The sequence below is a fragment of the Bos indicus genome, chromosome 27 (assembly GCF_029378745.1).
Source record: "Bos indicus isolate NIAB-ARS_2022 breed Sahiwal x Tharparkar chromosome 27, NIAB-ARS_B.indTharparkar_mat_pri_1.0, whole genome shotgun sequence".
Taxonomy (NCBI): domain Eukaryota; kingdom Metazoa; phylum Chordata; class Mammalia; order Artiodactyla; family Bovidae; genus Bos; species Bos indicus.
The window spans coordinates 19,257,212-19,273,692 of NC_091786.1; the positions used below are offsets into that span (position 1 = coordinate 19,257,212).

The 16,481-nt window shown below is 41.2% G+C and overlaps 1 protein-coding gene across 4 annotated transcripts in view; it reads left to right on the forward strand.

Annotated features, from left to right (window-relative positions):
- ASAH1 (N-acylsphingosine amidohydrolase 1) overlaps positions 1–16,481 on the forward strand; it is a 31,633-nt gene that overhangs the window by 1,822 nt on the left and 13,330 nt on the right. For 3 of the 4 annotated variants that reach the window (XM_070781599.1, XM_019953549.2, XM_019953550.2), the window contains one exon: positions 13,785–13,831. In XM_070781599.1, coding sequence (XP_070637700.1) covers positions 13,785–13,831 — 47 coding nt within the window. Of the gene's footprint in view, positions 1–13,784; positions 13,832–13,875; positions 13,895–16,481 lie in introns of those variants that run through there. The other variant, XM_070781600.1, reaches the window with a different exon arrangement.

Sequence of the window (16,481 nt, forward strand, 5' to 3'; positions counted from 1 at the left end):
ATGCTTATTATTTCCTTTCTCAGTACTTAAGCAAAATTACTTTTAAAAAAAAGGTATTTTTAGAGCAAGAAAATAAATAACCCCTCCGTGAATCTGGGCTTCCCAGGTGGCTCACTAGTAAAGAATTCACCTGCCAATGCAGGACATGTGGATTTGATCTCTGGGTTGGGAAGATCCCCTGGAGAAGGAAATGGCAACCCACTCCAGTGTTCTTGCCTGTGTGACTGAGCAACTTCACTTTCACCTTTCACTTTCATGCATTGGAGAAGGAAATGGCAACCCACTCCAGTGTTCTTGCCTGGAGAATCCCAGGGACGGGGGAGCCTGGTGGCTGCCGTCTTTGGGGTCACACAGAGTCGACTGTGTGACTTAGAAGCAGCAGCAGCCGGTATTCTTGCCTGGAAAATCCCATGGACAGAGGAGCCTGGCAGGCTACAGTCGGTGGGGTGTCACAAAGAGTTGGACATGTTTGAGCATGCACACATGCTCCATGAACTTAGTAGTTTTTATCTCAAACAGTGGTTATCAAAGTCTAGTCCAGCCTCTGGTGTCAGTTTGGGAAGCTGCTTTCACAAATCTTTAATGAAATGAGAAAAAATAGGCCATAAACTTATTAAATTAGAATGTTAGCTTTTATTCTGATTGCAGGTGTTCAATTTTTGTTAAAATGTTCTTTCTTTTATGTGTGTGAATTTTTTTTGTTTGTTTTAATATTTTCACTTTGGAGAAAAAATTGGGACTCCCCTGTGCTGGGCCCCTCTCAGTTTCTTAACTGATCTGGAAAATCTGGGAGCCACTGGCTGAGAAGATTTGGGGAACTTCAGTGACTCATCTTTTGACAGGAATAAGCAGGTTTTCATTTTGAATCATTCTATGATAAACTGTTGCCACATAATTACAAAACATATCTCAGAGCTGCTTTTGATAAATATGATAGTGGAAACTACAAGCCAAAACAGAAATCATTTGATTTGGAACATCTGTGGATTTTGTTCTGTTTTCTGAGGCTTTTCAGAATATGGTGTATTTTAAGCTCTTCTTGAGTTATTCTTTGATTCTATTAAGAGATAATGGTAGAGGAAAACATAAGCAGAACGCTGTATGACATAAATCACAGCGAGATCGTCTATGACCCACCTCCTAGAATAATGGAAATAAAAACAAAAATAAACAAGTGGGACCTAATTAAACTTAAAAGCTTTTGCACAGCAAAGGAAACTATAAACAAGGTGAAAAGACAACCCTCAGAATGGAGAAAATAGTAGCAAATGAAACAACTGACAAAGGATTAACTTCCATAATATACAAGCAGCTTATGCATCTCAATAACAGAAAAACAAACAACACAATCCAAAGGTGGGCAAAAGACCTAAACAGACATGTCTCCAAAGAAGACATACAGATGGCTAATAAACACATGAAAAGATGCTCAGCATCACTAATTAATTATGGTCCAACTGTCACATCCATACATGACTACTAGAAAAACCATTAGAGAAATGCAAATCAAAATTCACTCATTATTAGAGAAATACAAATCAAAACTACAGTGAAATATCACTTCACAACAGTCAGAATGGCCATCATAAAAAATTCTGCAAATGATTAATGCTGGAGAGGGTATGGAGAAAAGGGAACTGTCTTACACTGTTGGTGGGAATGGAAATTGATACAGCCACCATGGAAGACAGTATGGAGATTCCTTTAAAAACTAGAAATAAAACTACCATATGATGCAACAATCCCAGTACCAGGCTTATAGCCTGAGAAAACCATAATAGAAAAAGACACATGTACCCCAGTGTTCATTGCAGCACTGTTTACAATAGCTAGGACGTGGAAGCAACCTAGATGTCCATTGACAGATGAATGGATAAAGAAGCTGCAGTGCATATATACAGTGAAATATTACTCAGCCATAAAAAGAAGCACACTTGAGTTAGTGCTAATGAGGTGGGTTAACCTAGAACCTGTTATACAGAGTGAAGGAAGTCAGAGAAAAACAAATATCATATGTTAACACATGTATAAGGATTCTGGAAAGACGGTATTATGAGCCTATTTGCAGGGCAGTGGTGGAGATGCTGACATAGAGAACAGATTTACAGACATGGCAGGTGTAAATAAAAAGGAGAGGGTGGGACGAATGGAGAGAGTAGCATGGAAACATACACACTAACATACATAAAATAGCCAGTGAGAATTTGCTGTATGACTCAGGGAACTCAAACCTGAGCTCTGTGACAACCTAGAGGGGTGGGACGGGGTGGGAGATGGGAGGGAAGCTCAAGAAGGAGGGGACATATGTATGCCTATGGCTGATCCATGTTGCTATATGGCAGAAACCAGAATATTGCAATTATCCTTCAATTAAAAATAAAGAAAAAAAGGGAATACAGTCACAGAAAGTTTTAAAAAAAATATGATGGTGACAAGCTATCCCATCTGTGGGTATTTATCCAAAGAAAATGAAAACACTAATTCAAAAAGATATCTGCATTCCCATGTTCGTTGAAGTATTATTTACAATAGCCAAGATACAGGAACAACCTAAGTGCCCATTAATGGATGAATGGATAAAAATATCTCACACACACACACACACACACACACACACACATTTGTGCACACACACATGCAGTGGAATACTACTTAGCCATAAAAAGATGAAATCTTGCCATGCGTGATAATGTGTATAAATCTTGAAAGTATTATGCTGAATGAAATAAATCACACAGAGGACAGATACCATATGATTAATTCACATATGGAATATAAAAACAAAATAAATGAACAAACCAAACAAAGACAAGCACGTAGATGCAGAGAACAGAGTAGTGGTTACCAGAGGGGAAAAAGGGCAGAGGGAAGGAGAATTGGATAAAGGGGATCAACCCAATGGTGATGGATGGAAACAAAGTTTTGTGATATATACAGAAGTTGGGGCTTCCCTGGTGGCTCAGTGGTAAAGAATCTGCCTGCCAGTGCCAGAGACTTGAGTTTGATCCCTGGGTCGGGAAGATCTCCTGGAAAAGGAAATGGCAACCCACTCCAGGATTCTTGCCTGGGAAATTCCATGGACAGAGGAGCCTGGTGGGCTCCAGTCCCCAAGGTCACAAAGAGTCAGACACGACTTAATGACTCAACAACAGCAAGATTCAGAAGTAGATATATAATGTTATACACTGGTAACTTACATAATTTTATGGACCAATATTATCTTAATGAAAAATTTTATAACATTTTAAAAGAGATACTGGTGACAGAAATGGTGCAAGAAAAGTCTAGAAGGGGAGATGGAGATGACATCATCAGTGCTTTGTAGATCTTACTAAGGATTTTGGAATTTATCCTAAAAAGCACAGGAAGCTGTTGACTGGTTTTAAACAAGATGTGATAAATTTCTCACTTTTGAAAGATCAGTTTTGATTGGAAGGGAGTAAGTAGGGTAGCTACGAGGACACTACAGGAGAAAACTAAGTGACTTGCAGGAAGGTTGTGCCAGTGGAAAAAGAAAGAAGTGGATGGTTCCAGAGAAGATTCGGAGGTAGAATGAGCAGAAGGAAGGGTCGGATGGGGTGAGAGACAGGCACCTTTCCAGTGCTCAGCTGGGTGAACGATGGCATCGCTAGCTGGGAACAGGGGAAGGGAAGAATGAAGATCATTTTCACTCTGGTTACATCTAATTTTAGATGACACTGAACTTTCCAGCAGGCACTTGGGAGCTCAGGAGAGGGTATTGGGAGTCGTAGGCATATTGTTTGAAACCCACTGAAGCAGGTGAACATTGAGCAGATAGGAGAGAAGAAAAGAAGAGGCCCAGGGACAGGTATATGTCAGGTAGAGAAGAACAGGCTAAGCGAGAGCAGTGGCCAGAACTGAAGAGCAAGTGTTAGGGGAGATCGGGGAGAGAGCAGGACAGACCACCTGTGTTGAAGGCCAGGAGGATGTCTAGCGTCTGTTGCGCTTGGCGCTGAGAGGTCGTTGGTCACCTTGGCCGGAGCAGTGTTGGGAGCCGAAAATAGATTGCGGTAGCCTATGGAGTAATCAGAAGGGAAGGAATCAGACTGTGCCTGTATGCTAAGTCGCCTCAGTTGGTCCAATCTGCGGCCCCATGGACTGTAGCCCATCAGGTTCCTCTCCATGGGATTCCCCAGGCAGGGATACTGGAGTGTGGGTTGCCATGCCCTCCTCCAGGGGATCTTCCTGACCCAGGGATTGAACCCCTTGTCTCATGTCTCCTGCGTTGGGAGATGGGTTCTCAGTAATAAATCTAAGCAGATTCCTAAAACTGTGTGAAAAGTAACCACACTGGCTCCGTAGTGAATTGCTGAATCGAGCTTGCTTTTATGCATCAGCTTCTGAAGTGAGTAACAAATATTGTGAATGTTAGCCACTGTATCAGCTCTTAGCATTGATTTGCAGAGTCTCCCCACATCACATAAACCCCCTCTGGTCCAGCCAGCTTTATTGTACTGCATTTGCCTTTACCCCAGTACTTTAAAGGGAGAAATACACAGGTTCGCTTAGTCAACAGATACTACACACCTACTCTGTGCCAGATTGTGTTCCGGACGCTGGAGGTCTCTGCCCTTATGAAGAGTTTGTTCATATTCTGTCTAAATATCCACAGATTAATAAGGTACCATCTCATCAAAGGTCAGAAAACAAGTGAAAAATTTTGCATGCTCATTTGAGTTTGAAGAAACAGTCCTTTTCTTGTTCAAGAATGTCTTGAATGTGTCTGCACTGTCATACATGCTGCGAAGTCGCTTCAGTCGTGTCCAACTCTGTGCGACCCCATAGACGGCAGCCCACCAGGCTCCGCCATCCCTGGGATTCTCCAGGCAAGAACACTGGAGTGGGTTGCCGTTTCCTTCTCCAGTGCATGAAAGTGAAAAGTGAAAGTGAAGTCGCTCGGTCATGCCCGACTCTTAGCAACCCCATGGACTATATAGCCTACCAGGCTTCTCCGTCCATGGGATTTTCCAGGCAAGAGTACTGGAGTGGGGTGCCATTGCCTTCTCCGACTGTCATACATAGAGAACATCTTAAGAGACAGTTCTTATTTAGAAACTAGTTGTTGGTGAATTAAAGAATTGAAATTGCCTTGCTGTAATTGTTCAGCTTCTTTTCCTAAGGTAAGAACTCTGGTGTGCACTATATACTTTCTTTCATTGCCTTTTTCTGATTATGTGAATAAGACAAGCACTTGAGGGCTTTGTGGATTCTTTAGTACAGTCTTAGAAGCACGCATTTCATTGAGGTTCTCATCTGGAAGGGCTCATATTTTAGGGAGCTGGACAAGGTGTCATTTCTTTTAGGCATGGGGCAGCCGGGTTACTGATGGAAGAATTTTCAGTTTATATGTGATTTTCCTAAATATAGTTATGTAAGTAGCTCTATGGTTAGTTTTTTGGGTGTTTTTGTTTTTTTTTTTTAGTGAGTGGGGAGGATATCACGACTGAGGAATTTCAAAGAGTCTCAAGTTCTTATCAAATAACCAGAATAATTAGGGAATTTGCTGACCCAGGAAGTATTTACAAAACATTTTACAGACATTTTCACCACTTTCTTTGGCTTTAGGAAGCAGAAATGAGAGAGCACACAGATGAGAGAGATTGAGGTTTTAAATTGGTTGTGTTTTTTAACCCTTTGACAAAGTAACACAGTATACCACGCAGACTACCTAATATCACTCCTTGTCATCTAGTTACACTCTGTACCTATCATCTGTTCAAGTTTTTGCCTACCTTAATAAAGTTGTCTGTTACTAAAATCTTGTATAGTTAAATTTGGAGATAGTAAGAATCTGTAAATAACAAATGCGCTCACTGTAATTTTGTTTCAAGTCTACACGTAGATTTTGAAGCCGTCTTTCTTTGTAGAAGTTTCCCTTGACAGTGAGAATGTAACTGTCTTCATTCTACCCCAAATCTAATTTTTTTTGTTTAAAATGACTGTTGTTAGTGGGTATTATGCTTAGTGAAATAAGTCAGAGAGAGAAATACCATAGATTATTGCTTATATGAAGAATCTAAAAAATAAATGAATATAGCAAAACAGAAACAGGCTCACAGATACAGAGAGCAAACTAGTGGTTGCCAGTGGAGAGAAAGAAAGAGGTGGGCCAATTGGAGGTAGGAGATTAAGAGATACAGAGTACTATATGTAAAGTAAATAACCTACAAGGACATTGTGTCCAGTTCAAGGAATAAAGTGAATGTTTTATAATAACTTTAAATGGAATATGATCGATAAAAATTTGAATCATTATGCTGTATACCTGAAACTGATATAATAATGTAAAATCAACTCCACTTCAATAAAAAGAATTAAAAATTTAAAAATGACTTTGGTGACAGCACTTGATGTCTACCTGAAATAACCCTGATCTGGTGGGTGTTATCTTTAAAAATTACAATCACATTTACCCTTTACTCTTAATAGCCAAATTCCATGCAGATTTCATGTCTGTATATTTCAATGTTTATTTATTGCTACCAGGGTTATCATGGTTCACTGGCTTATCAGCCTCCTGAATGTGTGATGACTGGGTTACTTACTCTCTTATCTCTGGGGTAGGTTGAACTCTTTCATAATATTTGACAGAGAACCATTGCCTTCTCATTTATTGGCTTTGGAACCCAGGTCATACAGATATAATTACTAGGAAAGATGAGCCTCCTTACATTTCATTTACTCACTGAGTTGAAAAATCCCTGAAGGAATTACAGATTGTTCCCTATTAGGAAATAAATTGAGGCTTTATTCTTATCTCTGTGGGAAGCTAGGAGAGTAAGCAGGGAAGCCTGGGCTGGGACTGCCAGTGGGACTCCCGTTAGTCCCTGACCAAGCTGGGCTTTACATCCAGTGCATGACCCTAAAGTTGCTGAAAACTTGAAATGTAGTAAAAGGGCCATAAATTTGATTTCTGCATTTTTTGCTCACCTGAAGGTCTGATATTTAAGTAAGTTAGGATGAGGTAAGAGTTGCATTTCTAAAGTTAATACCTGCCCTTCTTTTTAAGTGATGTGTTTGGAAAACTTGTAGTTTGAGTTCTTAAGTAGAGTGCTGCTTTTCGGTGTCCAGTTTCAAGGACACTTAACATTTCACTAAACAAAGATTTAGAGTACCCTGGCCTCCACTGCAGTCACCACTGTTTTTAAATAATTTTAGATAATGACAGTTAAAAATACTTAAAATCATGTCAGGGAATCAGTCTCTGAAAGTCCTCCACATGATATAGATGAAATCTTGCAGGTTTTTGATTTGATATTTTAAAATGTGTATCAGAGTATACATAGTTAAAGGAAATCGAATAATACAGAGAGCTTTATGATGAAAAGCCGCCATCTCTAGCTCTTTCCTTCTGCCCCATCCCTCTTCTCTGGAAGCAAACTCTTTTTGTTGTGTTGTGTTTTCTGTTTTTTTTGAAGTGTAATTGATTTACAGTATTATGTTTTTAGGTGTACAGCAAAGTGATTGAGTTATCAGATCAGATCAGTTGCTCAGTCGTGTCCGACTCTTTGCGACCCCATGAATCGCAGCACGCCAGGCCTCCCTGTCCATCACCAACTCCCGGAGTTCACTCAGACTCAACGTCCATCGAGTCAGTGATGCCATCCAGCCGTCTCATCCTCTGTCGTCCCCTTCTCCTCTTGCCCCCAATCCCTCCCAGCATCAGAGTCTTTTCCAATGAGTCAGCTCTTTGCATGAGGTGGCCAAAGTACTGGAGTTTCAGCTTTAGCATCATTCCTTCCAAAGAAATCCCAGGGCTGATCTCCTTCAGAATGGACTGGTTGGATCTCCTTGCAGTCCAAGGGACTCTCAAGAGTCTTCTCCAACACCACAGTTGAAAAGCATCAATTCTTCGGCGCTCAGCCTTCTTCACGGTCCAACTCTCACATCCATACATGACCACAGGAAAAACCATAGCCTTGACTAGATGAACCTTTGTTGGCAAAGTAAGGTCTCTGCTTTTGAATATGCTATCTAGGTTGGTCATAACTTTGCTTCCAAGGAGTAAGCGTCTTTTTTAATTTCATGGCTGCGGTCACCATCTGTAGTGATTTTGGAGCCCCCCAAAATAAAGTCTGACACTGTTTCCACTGTTTCCCCATCTATTCCCCATGAAATGATGGGACCGGATGCCATGATCTTCGTTTTCTGAATGTTGAGCTTTAAGCCAACTTTTTCACTCTCCACTTTCACTTTCATCAAGAGGCTTTTGAGTTCCTCTTCACTTTCTGCCATAAGGGTAGTGTCATCTGCATATCTGAGGTTATTGATATTTCTCCCGGCAATCTTGATTCCAGCTTGTGTTTCTTCCAGTCCAGAGTTTCTCATGATGTACTCTGCAGATAAGTTAAATAAGCAGGGTGACAGTATACAGCCTTGATGAACTCCTTTTCCTATTTGGAACCAGTCTGTTGTTCCATGTCCAGTTCTAACTGTTGCTTCCTGACCACATGTATTTTTTTCAGATTATTTTCCATTATAGGTTATTATAAGATATTGAATATAATTCTCTATATTATATAATAAATGCTTGTTGCTTATCTATTTTATATATAGTAGCTTGTGTCTGTTAATCCTGTACTCCTAACTTATCCTTCCCTACACCCCTCCCTTTTCCCTTTTGTAACAGTAATTTGTTTTCTATGTCTGTGAGTCTGTTGCTGTTTTGTAAGTAGATTCATTTGTATAATTTTTTCTATTCTACATATAAGTGATACCATGATGTTTGTCTTTGTCTTTCTGATTGACTGCATTTAGTATGATTATTTCTGGGTCCATCAGTGTTGCTGCAGATGGAAGTAAGTTCATTCCTTTTTATAGCTGAGTAATATTCCATGTCTTATCTTTATCCATTCTCCTGTTAATGGACACTTAGGTTGCTTCCACGTCTTGCCTGTTGTAAGTGTGCTGCTGTCAACCTTAAGGCACGTGTATCTTTTCGAATTAGACTTTCCATCTCAGAAGCAAACACTTCTGTGCTGTGCACAGACTCTCTAGTTGTAGCTTGCAGGCTCAGTAGTCGTGGCCTGTGGGGTCTTAGTTCCCCAACGAGGGATGGAACCCATGTCCCCAGCATTGCAAGGTGGATTCTTAACCATTGAACCACCAGGGAAATCCCAATATCCTTTACCTTTTGAAATATCTCAGTGATGTGTCTCACTGAAGGTGCTTGTATTCAGTCCTTATTTCAAATAATCAGTAGGCCTTTTCATTTTGGGGCCTCATCTCCTTTCAGCTGTAGACATTGTTCTTACATTATCTCTTTCATTACTTTCCCCTCTTTATTATCTCTGCTGTCTTTCTGGAAGTCCATGCATTGATGCTCTAAATCTCTCTCTCTTTTTTTTCCCTCCTTTTTTTTCTCTCTATTCTGGGAAAAAGTTTATCACCTTTATTTTCCTATCCTTTTTATTTCTGCAGTTATGATTTTATTGAAGTATAGTTGATGTCAATATTATTTAAGTTATAGGTGTATAATATCGTGACCTACAATTTTTAAAGGTTATACTCCATTTATAGTTATTATAAAATATTATTTGCCTCATATTGTGTAGTACATCATCGTGGCTTTATTTATGCCTAATAGTTTGTAACTCTTAATCTCCTACCCCTATATTGCCCTCCCGCCTTCCCTCCCCACTGGTAACCACTAGTTTATTCTCATGGCTGAGTAAGTATTCCATTCTATATATATACCAAGGAAAACCCTTGCAGGAGTTTTGACTGATGAAAAAAGTGGACAAAGGTGTTTTGAGGAAAGGCGATCCCAGAGAGATTCCTGGCTCAGAGTAGCATTTATTCTAGAGAATAAGAATAATGAAGACGAAAGGAGAGTTCAGTTGAGGGGCCAGTAGACAGAGGACAACCCCCACCCCAGCCTCTGCATCCAGACTTGCATATGGCACTGCAGCTGAGCAAAACACTAAACCCATACAGTGTCTCTCCCTCTTCTGTCTCTCTTTCATACATACATGCCACCTTCCCTGGTGGCTCAGACTGTGAAGCATCAGCCTGCAATGGGGGAGACCCAGGTTTGATCCTTGGGTCTGGAAGATCCCCTGGAGAAGGGCTGGCAGCCCACTCCAGTATTCTTGCCTGGAGAATTCCATGGACAGAGGAGCCTGTAGAGCTACAGTCCATGGGATTGCAAAGAGTGAGACGTAACTGAGCGACTAACACTTTCATTTTCACGCCACCTCGGAGGGTTTGCCTTGACAGAAACTGAATAAATCATCTAGCAAGAGCAGCTTGTTTAGGTGTCAGTACCCTGAGTGCTGGTCTGGCACCTGTTTTTGTAAGGTCTGTGAACTGGGGATAGTTTGTATGTCCTTCAGAAGCTGGGGGGAGGGTGAAAGTGAAAGTGTTAGTCACTCAGTTGTGTCTGACTCTTTGCAATCCCATGGACTGTAGTCCGTCAGGCTCCTCTGTCCGTGGGATTATCCAGGCAAGAATACTGGAGTGGGTTGCCATGCCCTTCTCCAGGGGATCTTCCTGACCCAGGGATTGAACCCAGGTCTCCTACATTGCCAGCAGGTTTTTTCACCATCTGAGCCACCATGGAAGCTCTAGGGGAGAATGGATACATGTATGTGTATGGATGAGTCCCTTTGTGGTCCACCTGAAACTATCACAATGTTGTTCATCGGCTATACTCCAATATAAAACAAGTTAAAAACAAAATAAAATTTAAGAGGGTACAAATGGAAAAAAAGTTGGGAGGGAATCAAAAGAAGATTAATATTTCATGACGTGTCAAAATTACATGAAGTTCGTACATCAGGGTCCATACACCAAGCTATATTGGCCCATAGGTGCTCTTGTTTGCATTTTGGCTGTGGCCGCTTCAGCACAGGAGCAGTTGGCTTGTTCCTGAAGAGCCTGAGTGTGGTGGGCTCCAGGCTTTCAGTGCTGTTCCCTGTGTTTCGAATGGAGCCTACGCAGCTTACAACTCGGCTGCATTTAAGTGTCACATGAATTGACACATCACGTTATTTTAATCTTTAAGAAAATTACGAGGCTAAGCCTATCACATCATAACAAGGAAAATGGACTTCAGATGTGCTCTTGAGGCCAAGCAGAGTAGGGATTTTCTTGATAATTAGCTGGCAGAACCTTGTGTTTATTACACAGAGACTCTAGAGTTGTATCCAAAGAATACAGCGTATGTTGACATCGCAGGACCATGCAGACATCACAATGTTCCCAATTCCTAGGGAAAAAAGTGATCACAAAACAACAGGTAGAGTATCTCATCACCGCAGAATTTATTGACATATTTTAAAAAGTAAAATGAGGCTACAACCAAAGTAAATCTGCAGGTAGCTTATTTATAAGCAAAGCAGGGAAAGCTGTTTATTAAAGGTGAATTGATTAAATCACATTTGATGGCAGAAGTACAAGAAATGTGTCCTGAGAAAATTTGTTTCACACTGTTTTAGCCTTCAGCCAAAGACTGCTGCTGCCTGGGGCTTCAAGAGCAGCGTCGAGATCAACTAGACAACAAGGCAAATGATTCCCAGTTATCTTCTTGACTCTTGACACTGATCGCTTCTCAGTATTTATTAGAGCATCCAATGCCAAGTTTGAGACTAAAGATTTAGTCTTTGTGAATAGTCTGCGTAAAGCAACAGCAGGCCAAGGGTGTTTTCAGAGAACTTGAGAATTTAGTAGTTCCCTAAAACCTGAAGTGGAATCTGCTGTGATATGTAACAATTAATAGTGGTGGAGCAGAAAAAAAGCTTAGTTGGACAAATGTACAAAATTTCTGAAAATGCCAGATGTTTAAAGCTTGTGGTTAGTAATTTTATTGTTGATTGGCAGGTACTTTGTGGAACATACTTAAATCTATCATGTTGTTGTTATTCAACTGTGAACTTCTTTTGCTCTCACAGATTTTTCACTTGTGTGAATTTTATAAGAAATAGACGCTGTGTATCCTGACTGTCCCTGCCTCTGCTGGCAGCAGTGCAGTTTTACTACAACTTCTGAACTCAGGACTGAGACTGAAATTTTTCTGAATAAGAACCACCACCCTCAGTCAGTCTTATTGAACACTGATTGGCTTTGAAAATTAGCTTGTGCTAATTTGATTCTGAACTGTCAAATCGATACTATTTAATATCTAATATTTTATATTCCAATCATGTGAAATGGAGCTTAAGTTCTAATGATAGCCTTTGAAAATTTAAGTTTACACTTAATACTGTTTTTTAATGAGTTCAACCAAAAGTGATAAACAAAACGGTAATACTGTTTTTTAATGAGTTCAACCAAAAGTGATAAACAAAACGGTACTTACGTGAGAAACGTATTGTGGTATTTTGACAATTAATGTTTGAATATCGGGTAACGTCAGACTACCTTATACACTTCCCGGGTGATCAAAAGTTAAAACAGGATGTGAGATCTGCATTCCCAGACAAATTTGCTGTGGATATATTTTCTGAGGTCAAACTACAGTGCTAGTAGTTTCCTTTCCTACGTCACCTTCCTTTTACTGTGAATTTATGCTTCTTTAAAACAATTTTTTTTTCTCTTGCAATATTGGGTCTCCAGCAAAAAGAAGATGAATGCATCCTGGCATTTTGAGACTAGTAATAAAAGAATGATAAATCAGTGTGGATTTTTTTTAAATCATTTTGTACTGAGAACCATTTCGGTTTTGCTGCCAAGACTAAACCGTGTTCCCTAAAAACAGTCTTGTTCCTTCATTACCTCAGCGGTAGCCTCCGCGCAGGGGCTCTGCACACTCCTCAAGAACAGTCTGGTCGTGAAGAGACGCACAGAGGAGTACAGGGCACATCAGAAGGGTAGCAAGGGAGATGTGTACGTGTGCTGTGGGAGTAAAGAGGAGAGGGTGGCTATTCTCCCGGGGCAAGTAGATGAAGACATCACCAAAAAGACATCTGAGCTGGATCTTAGAAGTTGGAGCCAAAAGTTTACAAGGTGGAGGGTGGGCCTTGTAGGCAGAAGGCAGAGCGGGTGCTTGCACAGGCATGAACAGTGAGAGAGCACAGATTGTTGTTGCATGTGGCTGTACACGGAGGCTGGGGTGATGAAGGGCCAGAGTATGAAGGGGCCTGGCCTTGTGCCCTGAAAGTCTGGTTTAGGATGCAGATTTCTTGCAGTAGAGTTAGCTCATAAGTATATCAGATCCTGGCAAGTGATAAATCAACCTAGTTGTCATAAACCTTTTTCTACAGTTTCTTCTTCCTTTGGCTGCACCATGGGGCGTTTGGGATCTCCGTTTCCCCACCAGGGATTGAACCTGGGCCACAGCACTGAAAGCCCCAAATCCTAACCACTGGGCCTCCAAGGAACTCCCTCCATCTACATTTTTTTTTAATTTTTTAAACATTGAAATATGGTTGATTTACAATGCTGTGTTAGTTTCAGATGTAGCGGAGTGACTCAGCTCTACATCCATTTATGTGGGATCTTAGTTCCCCTACAAAGGACTGAACCCGCACCCCCGGCATTGGAAGCACAGAGTCTTAAATACTGTACCACCAAGGAAGCCTCAATCTATATTCTTGTATTTCCTCTTAACTCAATGTATTTGCAGTTGAAAAGCCAAATTAGTAAATTGAAGAGACCGAAAATTCACTTAAGTTTGAGATTTTGAAGTTTTCATGGGAGAAAAAGACTTTTAAGAGGCATTGAAATGGTCTAAAATGACAAATCATACTTGATTTTGTCTTCACCAGCTGTCTTTGCAGATTGCCTACTCTGTTTTTCTGAAACTTTTGTCTTTGCTTTTTTAGTGGACTGAAGACTGCAGAAAATCAACCTATCCTCCTTCAGGGCCCACGTGAGTAAACATCAGACGAGCAGGATTCACACTGACCTTCCTGGAGATTTCTCTCCATGTTAAGTATGATCTCATAGAAGTAACGACACTGAATAAAACCTTAAGTCATGTCTTCTATCCTGAGATGATTTTGTTTCCCTCAGGTTTGTGTGGTATGCATTTGGCTAAGACTTTGAACAAATGTGAAAATACCCCATGATGAAATGTCCCATTTCGAGCCCATCAAAATCAGGGGAAGAAAAAAAGGATTAGCATTCTCCACTAAATTCTTCTATCTCCCCCTAAGTATTTTTCTCATGCTAACAAATGCAGAGGTCACCGGTGATTTTCTGTGATGCCTGAGTATAAACCACCCTATCATGCTGAAACAAGAGAGTGTGGGATCTCACGTGAAACAGTCAAAAAAATAAAACCCTGCCCATGATAATCAAAACTATTGAGGCCAAAACAGGATTGGAAAACAGAAAGGGCCAATATCATGTTTAGTGTGTTGAATATTAATGTTTTTAGTTGAGGGTTTTGGCCTTTTCAAATCCTACGTGGCTAAATAGGGAAAGATCTAAGAATGGCTCACCACCCCAGGGGGTACAGAATGTGAAAAAGAAGGAAGAGGTGTCAGGAACGGTCACTGTTTCTCCCTGCTCTTCCCTTGCCCTAAAAGTAGCCTGCTGCAGAGAAAGGAAGACAGAATGCATACAGCTTTAACCAAGAATTATTCTTCTTCATGACTACAGAAGTATAAATAGGACCCCAATACTGTGACTTGTAGGAACTAACACATCCCCTCTTAACCCACACCCACTATAGAAATCAGTCTGGATTTATGTCTGTATATTTAAGAGCCTGGTAACATTGTAGCACCCACCAGAGTGCACCATTTGCTTCTCTGGAGCAGGGCAGTAAAGGAGCAAATGCTGGCTATTTTTAGGCAGATTTAAGCTTATCAGTCACTGAATGGCACACCCTTAAGAGGCTCTTTCAGTTCAGTAACAGGTGCCAGAAGATAATGTTTCCGTGGCAACAGAGAATAGTAGCAGAGTTCATCCATCAGGATTTTAGCCCTGGCTCCACTGATCAGTAGTGGATGTTGCTACTATCCTCACAGTAGAAATGGCTATGTGTAAATTGAAGAGTAGGACTTCGGGGAATGAATATGATCGAACAGTGACTTGGCTTGGACTTAATAAGAAGAATGAGGAGAGAGAATGTGGGGGCTTCCCTGGTGGTCCAGTGGTAAGACTCTGTGCTTTCATGCAAGGGGTCTGGGTTTGATCCCTTGTTGGGGAATTAAGATCCCATATGCCATCAGTTCAGTTCAGTTTAGTCGCTCAGTCGTGTCCGACTCTTTGCGACCCCATGAATCGCAGCACGCCAGGCCTCCCTGTCCATCACCAACTCCCGGAGTTCACTCAGACTCAACGTCCATCGAGTCAGTGATGCCATCCAGCCGTCTCATCCTCTGTCGTCCCCTTCTCCTCCTGCCCCTAATCCTTCCCAGCATCACAGTCTTTTCCAGTGAGTCAACTCTTCACATGAGGTGGCCAAAGTACTGGAGTTTCAGCTTTAGCATCATTCCTTCCAAAGAAATCCCAGGGCTGATCTCCTTCAGAATGGACTGGTTGGATCTCCTTGCAGTCCAAGGGACTCTCAAGAGTCTTCTCCAACACCACAGTTCAAAAGCATCAATTCTTCGGCGCTCAGCCTTCTTCACGGTCCAACTCTCACATCCATACATGACCACCGGAAAAACAATAGTCTTGACTAGACGAACCTTTGTTGGCAAAGTAATGTCTCTGCTTTTCAATATGCTATCTAGGTTGGTCATAACTTTCCTTCCAAGGAGTAAGCGTCTTTTAATTTCATGGCTGCAGTCACCATCTGCAGTGATTTTGGAGCCCCCAAAAATAAAGTCTGACACTGTTTCCACTGTTTCCCCATTTATTTCCCATGAAGTGATGGGACCGGATGCCATGATCTTCGTTTTCTGAATGTTGAGCTTTAAGCCAACTTTTTCACTCTCCACTTTCATTTTCATCAAGAGGCTTTTTAGTTCCTCCAGCATAGCAAAAAAAAAAAAAAAACGGAGAAGAGAGGACGTATAGTAGGATGCCTGGAAAATCCCATGGACGGAGGAGCCTGGTGGGCTGACTTTCACTTTTCACTTTCGTGCATTGGAGAAGGAAATGGCAACCCACTCCAGTGTTCTTGCCTGGAGAATCCCGGGCATGTGGAGCCTGGTGGGCTGCTGTCTATGGGGCTGCACAGAGTCGGACATGACTGAAGGAACTTAGCAGCAGCAGCATAGTAGGAAGAGTAGCATGGCTGAGTCAGTAGTGAAGGTTCTTGAAGTCAGTGGTGGGAAGCTCATATATTATGTTGCCATTCTGGGGGCTTAAAAGTGACCTTACTGAAGCCAGCTCTAGAGTCAATGATTTGACAACAGTGTTGAGACTATCTAAGAGGGAATTCTGAGACTGGGAAACCAAATGGAGAAGTCCCCAGAGCCTAGACTAAATCTTTGTAGAGATTTAGGATGGAAAAAAAAGGTATATATTTTCTAGCAGTGATACTCAGGTTACATACAGCTATTGAGCCAAAATTGATTATTTTACCTATCACCATTATGCGTTAACCTTTCTATAATGCTGTA